Source organism: Phocoena sinus, chromosome 2 (assembly GCF_008692025.1).
Source record: "Phocoena sinus isolate mPhoSin1 chromosome 2, mPhoSin1.pri, whole genome shotgun sequence".
NCBI lineage: Eukaryota > Metazoa > Chordata > Mammalia > Artiodactyla > Phocoenidae > Phocoena > Phocoena sinus.
In genome coordinates, this window is record NC_045764.1 from 138,386,170 (window position 1) to 138,404,350 (window position 18,181).

At 36.4% G+C, this 18,181-nt stretch overlaps 1 protein-coding gene across 2 annotated transcripts in view; it reads left to right on the forward strand.

Annotated features, from left to right (window-relative positions):
- Positions 1-296: 296 nt before the first annotated feature.
- Positions 297-18,181, forward strand: part of HIF1A (hypoxia inducible factor 1 subunit alpha) — a 41,536-nt gene continuing 23,651 nt past the window's right edge. The window contains exon 1 of one of the 2 annotated variants that reach the window (XM_032622390.1): positions 297-641. In XM_032622390.1, the coding sequence (XP_032478281.1) occupies positions 607-641 (35 nt within the window). In that variant the 5' untranslated portion in view covers positions 297-606. The remainder of the gene's footprint in view (positions 642-18,181) is intronic. The other variant, XM_032622389.1, reaches the window with a different exon arrangement.

Genomic DNA, 18,181 nt, shown 5'->3' on the forward strand with positions numbered 1-18,181 from the left:
CTTTCCTCCGCAGCGGCACACAGACGAGCACGTGAGCTCGGCAGCTCGTCCCAGCTGTGCCTCAGCTGACCGCCTCCTGATTGGCTGAGACAGACGTGGGCTGGGGTGGGGACTGGCCGCCTGCGTCGCTTGCCATTGGCTCTCAGGGAACCCGCCTCCCCCTCAGGTGAGGCGGGCTTGCGTGTGCGCGCCCTGTGCTCCGCGGGCGGGCGCGCCCCCGACACTCCCTCCCACCCCCCGCGCGATCGCGCGCCCCCCCCCGCGCGCCTCCGCCTTTGCCCGCCCCCAGCCGCTACCTCAGCTCCTCAGTGCACAGAACCGCCTCGTCTGAGGGGACGCGAGGATCGCCCTCGCTGCTGGTTTCGCCAGTGCGTTGGGCCGGGCCCTGACAAACTGCCCCAGGGGAGGCTCTTCGGAGCCGGACCTGGACCCCTGCGATAGCCGTCTGCTCTCCCGCCTCTGGTCTCACGAAGGGTTTCCCGCCTCGCACCCCCCACCTCTGGACGTGCCTTTCCTCCCCTCCTCGCGTGTGGAGGGAGCCAGCGCTTAGGCCGGAGCGAGCCTGGGGGCCGCGGGCAGTGAAGGCATCGCGGTGACCGATTCGCCATGGAGGGCGCCGGCGGCGCGAACGACAAGAAAAAGTAAGCCCACTCCCCCAGCCGGCCGCGTTCTCCGCCGGCCCTCCCGCCTGCCAGCCCGCCGCCGGGGGCTCGCTGGCCGGCCTCCGCGTTCCGGGGGGCCGCCTTTTTGTTTCTGCCTCTCTCCCCTCCCCTCTCTCTCCCCCAGCCTCGCCGGCCGGCCTCCCCCACTGTCCACGTCGCCATCTTGTCGTGGGGGGTGGGAGACGCGTCGAAAGTGCTTTCAGGGGCCGGGGGCCGGGGGCTGGGCCCTGCTCGCCTCCCCCTCCCGGCCGCCCGGGCCTCGCACCGCCCTCCTTACCCGCCTCAAACCCCCAGCCTGCCCCGTGCCCCACTCCGGGTGGACTTCCCCGAGCCTGAAAACCCCGGGAAGAGAAATGAGCCGCAGCTCAGTCGCCGCCGCTTGCACCCGAGCTTCCGCTCCTTCCCGCCCCCATCCTCTCAGGTTCCATTGAAAACTCGGCCCCGGGGCGGCCCCTGCACGCAGGTCCTGGCTTCCCTGTGGGCTCGGGGCCCTGGGTTTCCGATCCAGGGACTCGCGTGGTTGGATGATCTTGCCCCGCGGTTGTCCGGCTAGGCGTGTGTCTTTGCCTTTGTGCATTAGGGATTTGCCGCGATGGCCTGGGATGCTAACTTTTTAGTTTGCACGTGCAGGTTTGGTTTGGTTTGGTTTGGTGTGGTTTTAATCGCCTTGAAAAACTTGCGTAGAGCGAGAGTCGGAGTAACGGGAATTTAGGGGAATGGCAACATTTTAATGAGAACATAAGAATTGGATACTTTCTGTCACCTGTCAAGAGAGCCCAGACTTTATAAGTGAATTATATGCTTCATTCATTCTTGGAAATATTTTAGTGAAAACGTAGCGGCTGGCTAAATTCAGGCAGACACTTTTAATGAGATTGAAAGAAAAGTATATGATCAGAGCAATTGAAATGCAGCAGTAAAATGTTGCAAAGTTTTTGGACAGACCTGCCTCATTTTCCTGAAATTGAAGTATATTAAAATATACCCGAAGTAAATAATCATCCTGTTAGAACTTAATGCAAGTTTTAAAAACACCTTGAATTTTGAGTCTTAAGTGGTACATTATAGGATTAAGAATTGTGAGTCCAACCAGTGGAATTAAGTGACCCACCTCCACTCCCACTTTTTGGTCCACTCTGGTATTTTAACCTTTGAGGAAATTATTTTAAGGAATTGAAGATTTATGGTAAGAGTTCTGGTTAGTAGGCTGGCTTTACTGTTAAGTCCTCCCACTCGTCTGGGAGAGATTAACTGCCCTAATCAGCATCAGCAGAAGATAAACTTGTTTATGTTCTTGCTATTTTGTGGATTCCTTTTTGGTCTTTATCTAATGGAATGATAAGTTTGCAGTTTGTATACACCAGAGAAAGCACGTATTAAATTCAAAAAGTGAGAAAACAGGTCTAGATTTCCATTCCAAGGGTTGCCAGGAATTAATTGCAATTAATTTTGTAGAAGTGATTACAAGGTTTTTGATGAAATGATGAGGCTGCTATATTGTAAACCTAAGGCATATCATCTCTATGTATTGCCAATATTCTGTCCTTATATGCTGAATCATATTTAATATTGTGCATGAAGTTATGCACCAGTCACTCCCTTTTTGTATGCAATGTTCTACTTATTTCTCCTTTGCAGTTCATCAGTTGAGAGGAGCATAAGCAGCTTTAATATAAATGAATTAATTAGCTACTGTGCTTCACTCCCAAGTCTAAACTAGTTCTTAGATTTTCCTCAGTCACATTTGTTATTTTCAAAATATTCTCATTTGAAAATTTAGCAAACTTGGATCAGATTTAATGTTTCTTAATACAGAGGTTCTTAAAACTGAAAAATTAAGTTAAACAATAAATGGTAGCTACTCAACAACTTTTAGATGTTGTTTGTTAAAGATGTCTGTCTTTTTATCGTTTTCTAACTAATAATTTTAAAACTTTTTGAAAAGATAACTGAAAGATTGAGGGGCAGAGATTTTTCTCCTTAGAATTTTTCCATTTTAAGTGAGCCTGTAGAGTGCAGGTGGGGAGATAAATTTGTCATTTTTAAAGGAGGGTTAGGAAATTCAAAAGCTGAAGGATTGGAAAAAATCAGAACAGAGGTTGGGTATAGTTATAATAGATTTAACATAGGGAATTTCATGTTGATTCCTTAATAGTAGGGATTGAACTTAATTAATAGCACATTAATGTTGATTTTTAGATTTCAGTGGAATGTCAAGAGGTTCATTTCGCTGTCAGGTTTCAGGCCAGACCCCTTCGGTGTTTTCCAAAACATAGTTATTGGATCATTAAAATCTCAGAGAATGGACTTTCCTTAACTTCCTTCTTTAACTTTGGTCGTTAAAAATCAAGAAGCTCTCATTTACTAGTAAACATTTTTCTTGTTACAATTTTACTTTGATTTCCTCTTGAAACTCTTGAAGAGGTTGCCTGGTGGTCAAGAGCATAGGATTTGAACTTGACACCTCTGCGTCTAGCCTTTTCACTTGTTAGCTTTGTGAGCTTGGGCAAGTTACTGAATGCTTGTGAGCCTATTTCCTCCTTTTGAAATGATGATAATAATAGCAACCATCTTAGTGGTTATTATGAAGATTAAATGTGATAATGCCTAGTGCTTGGTTTAGGAGTCTTGGTAACATTATATACTTGAAAATAGGTGTTACCTGTTAAAGTTTTAGTTTAAACTTCCACAACACTTTAAAACTCTTCCAAATGTTTCTTTGTGTTAGTTCTCCTTCTCCCCACTTTCTTTTCTATATCTCCTAAAAATGAAAAGACTGTCATTGGATCCACAACTTTAAAGGGGATTCTTTTCAGTTAAAACAGTACATCCCTGGATTATGTTGGCATCTAGCATCAATTATTCTTGAGCATCTGATCTACTGTCTACCTTAGGTCCCCTTTTTCACATTCCCTTACCCCCTTATTTCCTCCCCAAACAGGCTACTAAAAATTTCCTCTGGACTTTAGAGACTAGAGTCATAAACACATATACTAGTTAGACAGTTCATTTCAGCAGGGTATGTGCAAGACACTGCAGTCTTAGGAATGGCAGTAACTTAAAACATTTTTATTTTGTCTTGATGCCACAGTTTGGAGTAGAAAATTTTATAAATATTAATCTTTGCTAAATATGATGACTTGATAAAATACTTGTGGTAAAACATATGAGCCTACATAGTAGAAAAACTGTACTTTACTTATGAATTTCTCCAGAAGTAAGATCTTAGGCTTTTATCTCAAGGCAAGGCTTCAAGCCTGTACTGTTTGTCTGATTTTTGTAGCTCGATTTGTATAAAATTTATATTAGTGCACTCTTCCATGTGTATGTGTTTACTGAATTATCATGCTGTTTTAGATTATGTGTGGTAGTTCATTCCTGCGGTCCACTGCAAAGCATTTTGTGCAGTTTAGATAACATCCAGTCTTTCTACCTATTGACTTCCATTGTCTTTGCAGCTCTAATGGTGTTTGGGCTCAAGGTAAAGATTTTGTGGTTACATTCTATTGTTTTATGTTAGGAATGGTGTATAGGAGGCTGAGGGGGATTAGTCTCGACTGATTTTTTTCAGAAGAACTCATAATAGTTTATTGTGTTTGGTGGTGAAATAAAAAACTTACCATGCATGGATGTTAAAGATTTGGGTTAGATTACTGTGCTTATTTATAGACATGTCCTCTTAAAATATAATTTTAAAAATTTACATATTTAAAATACTATATTCTTTTCTTGTCTGAGATGGTTAACATAGGTCTGTTTTTCAAGTAGGAGAAAATAATCTGACTTAAATGTGTTGTTGGATTCGTTTTCTATTAAGATATTGATTTTAATTCATAAGAAGAATGCTCTTTTTTCTTGTTCCTTTCTCTCTTTTTTTTTTTCAACATTGGGACAAATTATCCAGTTGGTGGATTTTACCTAGCCTTCTGCTATTTGTGATGTATGTATGTATGTATGATATATGTGTTGTGTATGTTTCTGCTTAACTAGAGAGTTAGAAAAAGAATTTGAAACTAAGACGAGCCAACCTTCTTGTTGCTCAGTATTTTCGGTGAAAGTATAGTGATAATTTTTAAATCTACTATAGGCCTTGGAATTTTAAAGATAATTGTATCCGTGTCTCTTGGCGCATCAAAAATTAACTATTTTGTATGTGCATTGAGTTTTACATTAAAACTTGTATTTTCTGCAGTAAAAAGTAATAAACCCATATCTGTTTGCCAGACATGACCCTTTTAGGAAAATATAATGTATAAAATCTAAATCTATAAAAACAAACTTTAATGATTACCTCATGACTTTTTTTTCCTCCATAGCTTTTGAAGTGATTGTAGGGTTTTTTTAAGTTGTGGTTTTAAAAAACAACATAAAATTTCCCATCTTAACTATTAATAACTGTACAGTTCAGTATGTTAATTCACATTGTTGTGTAATCAATCTCCAGAGCTTTTTCACCTTGTAAATTTGAAACTCTGTAACTATTAAACAACTACCTCCAATTTACCCCTCTCCCTACCCCGCCCCCGCCCCCGCCCACCGGCAACCCCCGCCCACCGGCAACCGTCATTCTACTTTGTTTCTATGAGTTTGACTACTAAATACCTCATATAATTAGAATCATACAATTTTTGTCTTTCTGTGACTGGTTTATTTCACTTAGTATAATGTCCTCAAGATTCACCCATGTTGTAGCATATGTGAAAATTTTCTTCCTTTTTAAGGCTGAATAATGTGTATTAGATTTTAGTTATCCATTCATCTTTCGATGGACACTTAGGTTGTGTTGACAAAAATAATCAATAGACAATCTATAATAGAAATAGGGAAGGGTTTTCTTTGAACCGAACTGAGGACTATAGCCCAGAAGACAGCCTCCCAGATTACTCTGAGAAACTGCTCTGGAGAAGCATGGTTTTAGCATAGTTTTATGTCTTGTCAGAACAAAAAACATCAAAAACAAGTCAGAGATACATTCCTTCAAGGTTTCAAAAAAAAGCAGATCAGCAAGTACATAGCGAGTATGGCCTTGGCACCTGGGATGGGAGTCTTATCATCGAAGGAGTACCAGCTTTGTTGTCCCAGAAAGGGAGGCATTTAATCTTTATTTTTAACATGGACATTCTTTACTTCTGGTCAGTGTGCCCTTTTCTGTAATAATTAAAGCAGATGTACAGTGTATATTTGGTAGGCCACAGTCTGTTCTAGTTAGCATAAAATTCAAGTTAACTTATGTATAAGCCAGAATGATTTCCCCACACCTGGACATGTGAATATTTCTTTTGTCAGTTGCTTCCATTTGTTGACTATTGTGAATAGTGATTCTGTGAACATGGGTATGCAAATATCTCGTTGAGATCTTGCTTTCACTTATTTTGGATGTATACCCAGAAGTGGATTGCTGAATCATATGGTAACTTAATTTTTTAAGGAACTGCCCATACTGTTTTCCATAGTGGCTGCACCATTTTACATTTCCACCAACGGTGCACATGGGTTCCTATTTCTCCACATCCTTCCCAACACTTGTTATTTTCTGTTTTTATGGTAGTAGGCATCATAATAGATTTGTTGAAGTGGTTGTGTTTTTAAGGGTTAGTTTGTGAATAATTAAACTTAAAACTAACAGCAGAGAACAGTTGCCACTGGAAGCTTTATCAGAAGTGAGATTAAGCAACTCTAAAATGAGAATTAAGTTTTTCTAGTGACTTAGAAAGATTTGATGTGCCAGTACTTCTTCAGAAAAATACTTACTGTTTAAAATGGTCTCTACCTGTTCTGTTGTTGATAAAGTCCCATTTCATTAGTAACTTTGTTTTAAAGAACTTAAAACTATAATTGAAATGACTTATTTTTATAAAATAACTGTTCCCAAGATGTTATCTTTTAGTTGTTCTGGTGATCTCACCTGTTATTTATGCGTGTCTTCATTTAAAAATTTCACTTGGTTATAATATTAAACATAAAGATTATTTCCAAGTATGATTTTCAAAATTTATTGTTTTATAAATGGGACAAAAATTAGTGATGGAACATAACTTACTGTAGTTCTTGTAGTTCTACCAGTTGTTTTGAAAGTCACAATATATTTAAAGTGTCTCCTAGCTAATATTGCAGTTTTCACTGATTAGTGACAGTTCCCTGTGCTTCTCCACTTTTCCTAATAGTTTGTGAGAATTTCTTTTTCCAACTGAATAATATTATGGTAAAAATAAACAGAAGATTTAAAGGCAGAACATTTAAGTCTTTGAGTTGGAATATATTTCTATTCTTATATATAGATCTTTTCTCATGAATTCAGATGCTAAGCAAATTTATTTAAAGTGACCCCTTCCCCTTTTTTCAGTTATAAAATTGAAACATGTTTCAATGAGCAAGATCACAAATAGACTGAATTTGAAACTTGTGATGGAGAAGAGATTACTGGCATACAGTGACCTCCTAAGTATTTGAATGAATAAATGAACAAAATGAAAGGATAACTGAATGAACAAAGAAAGCAGAGGAAGATTTTAAGATTTTTAAAAGGATTTTTTGGAAGTCATTATTGCTCTTCTATGTTGCACTTTTGATAGGAATTTTTCTTATGCTGGGGCATCTCTTGTGCTACTTTAGAACTTTCTTGAATCTCGAATTGTAATTTTTCATCACTTAAAAACATTTATAGTATCTATTAAAACCAGGTCGGAAAACACTTTTGTTAATAAATACAGCTAGGTAACATGTACTGGCCTTGAAAAGATCTCAATACCCTATTTTAAGGTATGTTAAAGGTTAGTGCCTGCCAATTCTATGTACTTAGAACACTGAGTAAAAAGTTTACTAAGAGGCGTGTATGGCTGGGGAAAATCAGCTAGGCAAATGTGGAAAATATCTTTACCCTTGTTTCATCTTTAGCAAACATTTCTTAAATCTACTCTAAACTTCCAGAAAGTTTAGACCAGTTTACATTCTCTAGCAGTATTTGAGAGTGCCCTTTTCTTGTACTTTATCATCATTAAAGTTTGTTTTTAATATGAAACACTGGCAGTTTGTAAGTGTATTAGGATTCTTTTTATTGCAAGTGATGAAACACAGCTCAGACTAGTTTGGGGGGTGTGGGCTGGGAGGCCGTTACTAGCTCACACAATCTAGCTTTGGTTTAAGGGACAGTTAGATCCAGAGTCTTAAGTGATGTCCTTCAAGTGTAATCTCAGGCTTTCTCTTGAATATTACTTGGTTTATATTTTGCTTGATTTGCATGTTGGCCTCATTCTGCCATTGACAAGCTATTAATATGGTATGAATTATGGCCACTAAGCATTCCCATGTCTGCATCCATACAGTTTGTGATGATAAAAAAAAAAAAAGAAAAGAAACTCCCTCTGTCTTTCAGTATCCACGTATCAGTCTCTTGGATGAATGCCCATTTCCCTGCTTGGACTATTCATTTTTAAATGTCAGTGGGGTTCCCTTATTACATGAGTCAAATGTCTTTTTGTAGATTATTTGATTGTTTTGATGTAGATTATTATCTCCTTATACAGGACTCTTGATCAATGCTGGGCTATAGGTTTTTGTTGCAAATCAACAGAATTCATATTCTGCAGAGTTCTCTATATCAAATCTAGTTGGTCTACAATTGTTCTTGCTTTGGGAAAGCTTAAAATCTCTTCTCTGGACTAAGGCTTTCATTTCTTTAAGAAAGATGTAGTAATGAATGACTAATGGCTAAGAGGTTTGGCTCTAGAGGCTGGCTGCTTACTTTTCCACTTAAGCTGTGTAATCTTGCACAAGTTGCTTTACCTCTTTAGGTCTCACTTTGTTTATCCGTAAATTAGGGTAAGGGTAATTGCCTTATAGTATTGTTGTGAGGACAAAAGAGATATTAACCCATGTGGAACACTCATAACAATTCTTGGCACAAAGTAAGGGCTTAATAAACTAGAAACCAATTATATCCGTATTATTATTATATTTATTAAGTTGTTTTCAAAAGAGTTTCACTCCCTTGAAGTCTCATGGTATTATTTAGAATCCTTCAAACCTTCTTTAGGACAGTCTGACAAAGGCTGATGTCCTTTTGAGACAATCAGTGAACTTATAATAGTAGTAGAATAGTTGGTGGTGCTTTTCCTCTACATTGCTATTTTTCCATGAATGTCTGGCCTTTGAAAATTAAGTGAAGATACTTGTTTTTTTTGTGTAGACAGGTTATTCTAAAATAATCATTTTCTACAGTGATAATAGTAAAGGAAGAAGAATATTCTCAAGGGTATTTGTTTGGCTGTTACAGGATGGGAAATTAAGAAAGCCTACTTTTCCATGCTCTTTTGATGTCAGAACTTCATTAAATGTCTATTTAGTCTGTTTGCAGAGGAAAGTTGGAAATTGCCTACCTTTGCAGGTAACATAGCTAAAATGTTTAAATGAGTTATGTGTCAAATCAATAGAACCTTCATTGTGAGTGGAGGAAGGGATATTTTCTTGGATAATATGAAGAAGTTGATTTATCTCAATGATTCAAAAAATTTTTTCAACCCTAGACCACTACTCTAGCACCTAACCACCATGGCCTGTAACATATTGTTGCACATTCATTTATTCAGCAGATATTTGTGCATCTAATTTGTCGAGCAGAGCGGTGAATTGTTGATGGCTCAGGCCATAGTTGAACATTCAGTTTTTGGTGTTAATTGATTCATCCATTATGTGTTCCATGTTTTATTTTTTAGTACAGTGTGATTTAAGTTTGAGGTTATTGCAAAATAATTGACTTTAGGATTGAATTTTTTTATTTATTTGTTTTATTATTTATTTTAATATCAGCCATCACAGGAGTGTCTTCTATAATTGTGTTTACAAATTTGCCAGTCTGCTGTGAGAATTTCCTTAGACACACATAAAAAGCACTCTCACAAAACAGTCTATTCATTTTTGCAGCTTTAAATGTTAGAAAGTTCTTTATCCCAGCATTTCTCAACCCTGACTACTGTTTAGATCTCTTCTGGAGCAAAGTAATCCTTGTGAACCTTTGAGATGTGCCCAGTGACCTCAATCTGTGTGTACCACGTTTAAAAATGTAACCCTGTTCATTTTAGTGATCATTTGGTACCAATTTGATCATAAACAAACGCAACTTCAAACACAGAACGTTTCTAACAATGATAGAGATCTATATAGAGATCTTCTAGATGATCCATAACATGCTTTTTTCCTTTTCTTTTTCTTACATTGCCACCAAAATGAGAATAAGATTTAAAAATTCTTATAGCTTACCTTCAGCACTGCTTAACTCTATTGAGCAAACCCTGCCATGTTGTAACTCCCACTTATTACTCTCTGGAATTGCATAAATTATGAAATCTGCCTTCTGTGTGACATCCTTTTCAAATATCTGAAGGTAGTTATGTCTCTTCCTTCTATTCCTAAGTAAAAACATCCTAAATTTCTTTAGTCTTTTAATTTAAATTTTAAAATTATATGTTAAGCATCTGATGTGTGGAAAGGCATCGGCCGTATTAAATACAGAGGCATCATTCCTAGGTGGAATCTGAGAGCTGCCACTTAATAATAGTATTACTTATCCTCTTTTTATAGACAAAGAAACGGGATCAGAGGGTTAGTTGAAATTTTAGTTGGTAACATTGGATAGGATGGATTGGTGTAGGTGGAAAATCAAGACATTTGCTTCAGAAGAGCTTCTCTTTTGTCATCGTTTCCAGAAACTTCATCATGGTCAGGGCTTAGAACTAAACAGGAAAAATCTTCAGGGTGTGATTTCTGTGTGTATACCTTCATTCCATGTGATTTTTTTCCTACTATATAAGAAAGAACTTGATTATTATAACTTACGTATCGTTATATTTAAGCAAATAATTAAGGATACATTTTTCTGAATATACACATGCATAAAGTTTAATGTCACTGACCTTGATTTCCAGTCTCAGTTCTACTACTATCGGAAAGCATATGATAAGGGAAACAGAAAGGCATTTACAAGCTGAGAGGGAGGTAATGCTAAGGGAGAAGAGTAGTAGCGTAGGTGACGGGAAAGCCATTAACACACAGCTGTTACTCACGGACAGTGAGTCTCAATCCTTTGATGTTTGTGGCATTCATAAAGAGTTTAAAAGGTGATTTATGAAAAATTATTTCAGAGAATTGAAAAAAACGTTGCACCATTATCACATTTTTCGTTTGGTCATCTTTAAAGCCTAATTATGCTCTGATCTTTTTGAGGAAAATTATGGTTTTTACTAAGCACATACTTTATTACTGGCTTGTCATTGAGTGGTACCTCTAGCTTCTTATTCCCAGCAATTGTACTTCGTTCTACATAGTATTGCCCAATCCACTCAGTTCAGTGTTCTGCCTGACAAACACAGTTATCATGGTATGTGTAGGTAGCTGCAGCTACAAATAAATTTTTCTGTTTTCAAATTTGCTGGCTAACCTGTTAAACTTCTGCTATAAGATCTGCTGATGGTTCTCAAATTTCTGTGGCTTAAGAATCACCTGGGTGTTTAATTAATATAAGGGTTCCCAGGTACCCATCCACAGAGGTTCTGATTCGGTAAATTTAGGATGGGACTTAGGAATGTGTAAACTTTACAAGCACCTATAAATGAAACACAAACCTTGAACAGCTAGGATTGCTCATCAGAATCACCTGGAAGATTCTTTTTTATTTTTACTTTTTAATTGACTTCGTCTATTTTTTTCTTCCAGTTTCTTGAGATATAATTCACGTAAAGCACTGTATAAGTTTAAGGTGGACAGCATAATGATTTGACTTATATACATCATGTAATGATTACCACAATAAGTTTATGGAACATCCATCATTTGACATACATACAAAATTTTTTAAAAAGAAAAAAAAGTCTTTTCTTGTGATGAGAACGCTTAGGATTTACTCTCTTACAAACTTTCGTATATAACATACAGCAGTGCCAATTATTAATCATGTTGTACACAGAAGACTGTATTTTAAACTGACATGCCAAGCCTACAAGTTTGAATTTCCCAGGATTGGGATCTAGGTACAAACATCGGGGGGAAAAGTTTCTATTGGTGATTGTGATGCAGACCACAGGTCAACCATTGATTAATTTGTGTAAGTCCATATTGTATTTTATAGTTAACTGAGTTCTAAGTATGTGGCTATGTTAATGTCTTAGAGTCTGGATATGTTTTCCCTGTTTGTAAAGCATTTGGGCAGATTTTTTAAAGAGAAGGTATTTAGTAGACAATTTTTGAGTGTGATGAACAATCTTTTACGTCTCCTGGGCATTTTTGAAGGACACATAATGAAGTATTTTTTTAGAGCAGAGGGGCTCAAGGTATTCTCCAGACCAGCATCTTCAGTATTATCTGCTAATTTATTAGCATTGCAGATTCTCAGGCTCCATCCAGCCCTTCAAAATTGGAAACTCTGATTGTGAGGGAAGCTAAAGTTTGAGAACCTCCATCTTAGAGTAATAGCTTCACATTTTTAAAATTTATCTAGTACTTTATATATTGTAGGGAATCAAAGATTATTTTGAGAGGCTCAATACCAATTCTGAACTGAGAAAGTTGATTTTTAAATCACTAGTTAAGAATAATCTAAAAACAAAAGCATATTCTTTTTCCAAACAGAATTTCAATATACAATCATTAAGCAGATGTAAATCTATTAGCTAATTAATTTAATTAGTGCATAGATAAAACATTTACATATTAATGCTATCTCAGATGTGATACAGATTTCATTTTCAGAATATACCCTCTAATTTAAAAGTGATTCTTTTTCCCCCTATTTATTTTACTGCAACATTAGAAAATCGAGTGTTAAAACTAAGCATTTTTGTGAGGTTACTGGAAAGTGAATAATCCATCCTTTCTCTAATTGTGGACATTTAAGAGATCTTAAGTTAGTAAGTTAGTAAGATAATTATCATCTAAACCAAGAAATTTTAAAGCTGCTTTCAAAAATAATACAAGTAAATGTATTCTTAATATTTTTTGTTATAAACCATTTCACCTGCCTTTTGGAATTTCAAATTAATTACAAAATGATGAATTTTCAAAATCTGAAAATTAGATTAGAATGAGAAACTGAAAATACTGAATTATATTGCTTACTCAGTTTTACTTTCCATTCCCTGGAAAAAATATGATTGTTCTTGCGTTATTCCAAAATGAAGACAAAATTTAACTTGTTTTCAGTTAGTCTTTTTAGAAGACAAGTTTAAAAGATGACTACTTTCAGATTTTTCTGACAAGTGCAGGTGTCAGTGTTAGTTCAGTGGTGGATATTCTTAAAGAACAAAATAATCTGTGATCCTGCCATCTTGAAACTGCTATTGTTAACATGTGTAAACTTTGCTAACACTTTATATATTGTATCTTTCTGGTTTTATCTGTGCATTTATAAGTTATACATTTATTTATATACATAAATATGCATTACATAGACACAGAGAGAAATGGATTCATACTCAAATTTTGTTGTAGAGCCTGCTGTTTTTGCATACTACTGTATTGTAACATCTTATATAAGTACAGATTAATTTTTGTAGACTGCCTTGTCTCCTAAAATTTTATATTACTTGGTTTTGTGGGAAGATTATTTCTGTGGCTAATGTTCTGTCAGTTAGGGATTGACCCTGGTAACGACTATTGAATAAAGACAAGAAATGAAGACATATTGGTCCTAGAATATAAGCTCCATGGGGGTAGGAACTTGGTCTGTTTTGTTTATTGTACTATGTCCCACGCTGAGAACAGCATCTGTCTCATAGGAGATGACCAAGAAACATTTGTGGAATAAATGAATACATTCTCTAACATGAGTATCCTAAAGGTTCATTTTTAAATTTATTGATTAGAATTCAGAGAAATTTTTCTGGAGAAATTAATTATAAATAATAGCTAGCTAACTGTCCTGAAAATTTAATTTGAAATGTCAAATTTTTGTTGATTTGTCCATTAAGAGGGATTTTTAAAAATTAAACATTATCTGAAGTATTCTGGTTTTACAGCAATTACCAGATGGAAAATATAACAACAAATCCTATTTATGATGAGAATACTCCTAATAATAAATCTAAAATACTTGTCTAAGGCTAATCCCCCGTTGGAAAAAAAGCCAGTAAGATTAGAAATCAACTTACTGAAAACTTTTGTGTCTTATGATAATAATTACAACACTTTCTAGGAAAAGATTATAGAAAATAAAAGGAATCAACTCTCATGTTTCCAGCTGGACTAGGAAGACATAAATGTGATAAAGGTATTGATTTAATTGGTTAACAACATTAACTATAACTCATGCATTTTCCTGACATAGATTGCAGTGATAAGGGAAGTAATCTTAAACTTCAAGCTTCTTTTTAGCAGATAGGTATTCTAGTTTCTCAGCTCTGTTCCTAGGCTGTAAATCTCTTCTCTGTCAAGATCACTTAACTCTCCTTGGTGATGGTATCCGTGCGATTCACTGTTACACCGCTTGGTGAATTTTTTTTATTTTTAGCTTTTTTTTTTTTCCATTCTAACATCTAGTATGGTTACTTATATTTGAAAGTGCATATCCAGATAATCGCAGTAAATCCAAATAGTATGCCTTGTTCCCAGTACTGACATCGTTACACTGTTTAACTATGATTGTAATCTATAGGATCACAGGAATGCTGGTGAATCACAAATTCAGTGATACCAAAAAAGAATGTTGAAGGGGCAGTTAACCTTCCATGGACCGAAGTTAAAGTCAAATAGCAGATTTGGGCCAGATACTTAAAGCCACTTACGCACATGCCTACTAAGAACACAAAACTGAACGAGGCAGTCTCCTGCCTCCAGGAAGATTTAAGGACTGTAGAGGAACATAAATATAGCAAAATAACCAGAGTGGTCCAATCTAGGGGAGAGGAGCAGTTTTTGGAAGACAAAACAGAGACAAAGTGATGATGGAATTGAATCTTGAAAGTTTCTCACATAAATTTACCAAGTTACATATTGAGAAGGATACCCCAGCAGAGACAGTGGAGTGAGTGAGTGAGCCATAAATGAATAACATACTATGCTTTTGAGTAACTACAATGTGGCCAAAGAAATGTGGGAAATGATGAGGATGAAGAGATGGGCAGGAAACTAGCTATAGGAGGGTTTCATCTGAAAATAATTAGGCTTTGTCCTGTGTACCTTTGATGGGATTTTAAGCAGGACATAATATCAGAGTTCTTAGTTTGGAAGTATCATTGTGGTAGTGATTTGAGGGCGAAATTGAATGAAAATGACAGTGCAGATTAGTTCAGTCAGTGGTTCCTAAATCTCACTGTGTATCATATACATTTTGGGAGTTTTAAAAAACCCAGATTTGGGGGCCCTACTTCAGATCTACTGAATCAGATTTACAAAGGTAAGGCCCAGAAGTCTGAAATATTGACTGTCCCCAAGTAATTACAATGCAGCTAGATCAGCATTTGGGAATATCGCATTAGGTAACTTTCAGTAGACTAAGTGGGAGGCTGGCTATGCTCCATGAGGGTTGTTCTGCTTATCACTATATTCCTAGTACTTACACAGTGCATGGTACTTGATAAATGCTCAATAAATACTTATTGAATGAATAGTTCTTGAATGAAGATGGTTATTCTGAGGTTCAGGAAGGCCACTTCCCATCTAGTGTTTTGGTTCTCTAAAGAGTTGATAATTAAATGAGCTAATATATGAAAGCATTATATTTATGTGAAAGCAATACACAGCGCCTAGCACATAGTAAGTGCTCAATAAATGTTAGAAGGGGGGAAATTCTCTTCATCTTTTCTCTCATGGTACTTTGTGTAAATAGGTATCTTGGCAATTGGTTTATGCCTGACCAGAGCTCCTGAAGTAAGTATGCAGATTGGTTTTACTTTGGGGATCTGGATGTTAAGCAAATAAAAAAACACCAACAATACTGAGCTTAAGATGTTCAAATTAGGTACAGAGATGCTCCTCTGCACAAATTAAAAATAAAGTCTAGTGGGAATGTATGAGTTGATTGGATTACTGATTCTCTCCCTTTATTGGCTGGCAGTACCCATTAAAGGGTGCTTTGCCTTGAACAGGTAGTCGGTGGGGCAGAAAGGATTGCCATTGTTAGATGCCTTTCAGTTAGAATTTTGGATTTATAAGCAGACTCCAGGAAGGAGCCTGGCCATGAGTTCCTCTGGATAGCTTAGGGTCAGGTCCTAAGTTCCAAAGCCAACCCCTATACCTCTCTTTTATGTCTTTGGAGATGTAAAGTAGACCAATTTTGAACTTTAATTAATAATGGCCTGGACTTATAAATACTTACCTTGGTTATTAAAATGAGTTTCTGAGAGGCAACATAGTCTAGTGTTAATAGCATGGTTCCTAGAGCTAGACTGCTTAAGTTTGAATATAGGTTTACCATTTATTAACTGTGTAAACTTGGGTAAACTATTTATCCAGGTTCCATTATCTGTAACATGGTGATGATATAATGATTTAAATAAGTTAATAGGTGAAAAACGTTTAGAATACCACTGTGTACATAGTACACACCATGTATAGATGTTTAGATTTAAAGCTGCAGGCCAAAATGCCAACTAAAGAATGAAAATTTCCTTGGAATTTCCTCTGACCTGAGACATTAAGAAGTACAGGGCAGCTAAAACAATGAGATATACAAATTTCATATCTCAGCTTGGGAAAAATTAAAACAATAAAAAAGACCCCCCCCAAAAAAAAAGACCCATAATATATATTACCACAGAACACATGGGCAAATAAATACACATTCATGGGTTGGCAGAGACAAAAATGGAAACAGATCTTTTTGGAAAGGATAACTTAAATGCCACATCCTTTAGATCATGGAATTTCACTTCAGAATGTCTATCTTATAGAAATACACAAGAAGTGCAAAACAACAACAACTTGTACCTTCAAGGCCAGAAAGAATTTTTAAAGCCACAAATAATAGAGCTGAGAGATTTTTTTTAAATTGATACCTTAACTTTATTAGAAATGTCTGTTCATCTGTTAACATTTCGAATGATTATGATCTAACTTCAGTTCTTAAAGTCACCAATATTTACAATTAGGAATGCCAACAGGCTTTTCTTGTGCAATTAGTAGACAACACAGATGAATTAACATATATGCAATTATTCTGTGTTCTTATTAATCTGAAGAATAATAGGCTTTCTCTGTAAAATGGCTATTGCTTATTCATGAACTCTGTACACAAGAAGCTTAATAAGACAGCAGCTCTAAATGTATTTCCTTTACAAAATCATATGAAGATATAACTACTAGCTTCTTGTCCAGTACTGTATGCTAAATAATAATGAAATAGTAAGTATGTGAAAACTATAGTACCCCAAAGATTAAGCTGTACTGCTAGTTAACTCAAACATTGATTCTAAAATGGTCATGGAAATGGGTAAGCAAACTATTCAAAAGACAGAATTTTTACTGTACTCTTGACTGATTTCTAGTGTGACTATCTTTACTTGATCTGTACTTAATAAAAACAACATAGATGGAATTGATAATTTAGAGAATAACGGTGCCCTTATTTGCATGCTAAAAATCTGCCTGTTCTGGTCTACAAAACTTTTATTGTGCCATCTAAATAGTAAGTAAATAAATAGTACAGGATTCATCTTTGTGGGACCTAGATTCCATGCTCTACCAGAAATAATTTGTGGTCAATAGTACTGTAATTCTGTGGAGTATGAACTGATAAAAAGAGCCTTCCTGTGAGTAGACAAGAAGCTGGGCAGTTCAGATGCTAAAACTGTTAAGAATTTTGGAAGTTTTAGCTTTAAGCTGAGAAATGTTTTAAGAGCTCCTGTAGTCACATGTGAAGAACATCAGATAAATTTCTTCATTAAATCTTTATTACAGGTCTCCTGATTGCTTTATGTCTAGATTGATTATGAATAGAAGACATACTGATTTTCATCACCTTCTTTATCTAATTTAGGTTTGTCAACTCTTGAGCTATCATATTACTTGTTTTATTGAGGCTTACTTTTTTTCCAAAATCCTGGCTCATGCTCAAATTCTTATTCTCACAGTCTTCACTAGCTTAAATATATTATCCTTTACATGTTCTATCCAAGCTCACATTTCTAATGGATTTGTCTTATAAAACTTGGTTGCCGTATCTTGGACATTCATTATCTTCAAAGTTCTGAACAATACAACTATTTCTAAAGATATAGAGATAATCCATCAGCATGGTTAGCTTGATCAGATGCCCTTTAAAAGCATATAGCATGTAATATAAGGATTTAAGTTTTTCACCAGGTGTTTCAGTTGGGTAGTAATTTGTTGGTAGCTTAGATTTGGTTGAGTAATTTAAAAGAAAGAGGGCTTAGTAAATCTGATGAAAGTTGCTGATTAAATTCTGATCACCTGGACTAATTGTGGCATTTGAACCAATATTCAGGTTTATCATGAGATCACTGATCATCACTGTTTTTTTGGTGATTTTACTTGAACCAGATAGAAATCTGTTTCCCACTCCACTGCTGCCTCTT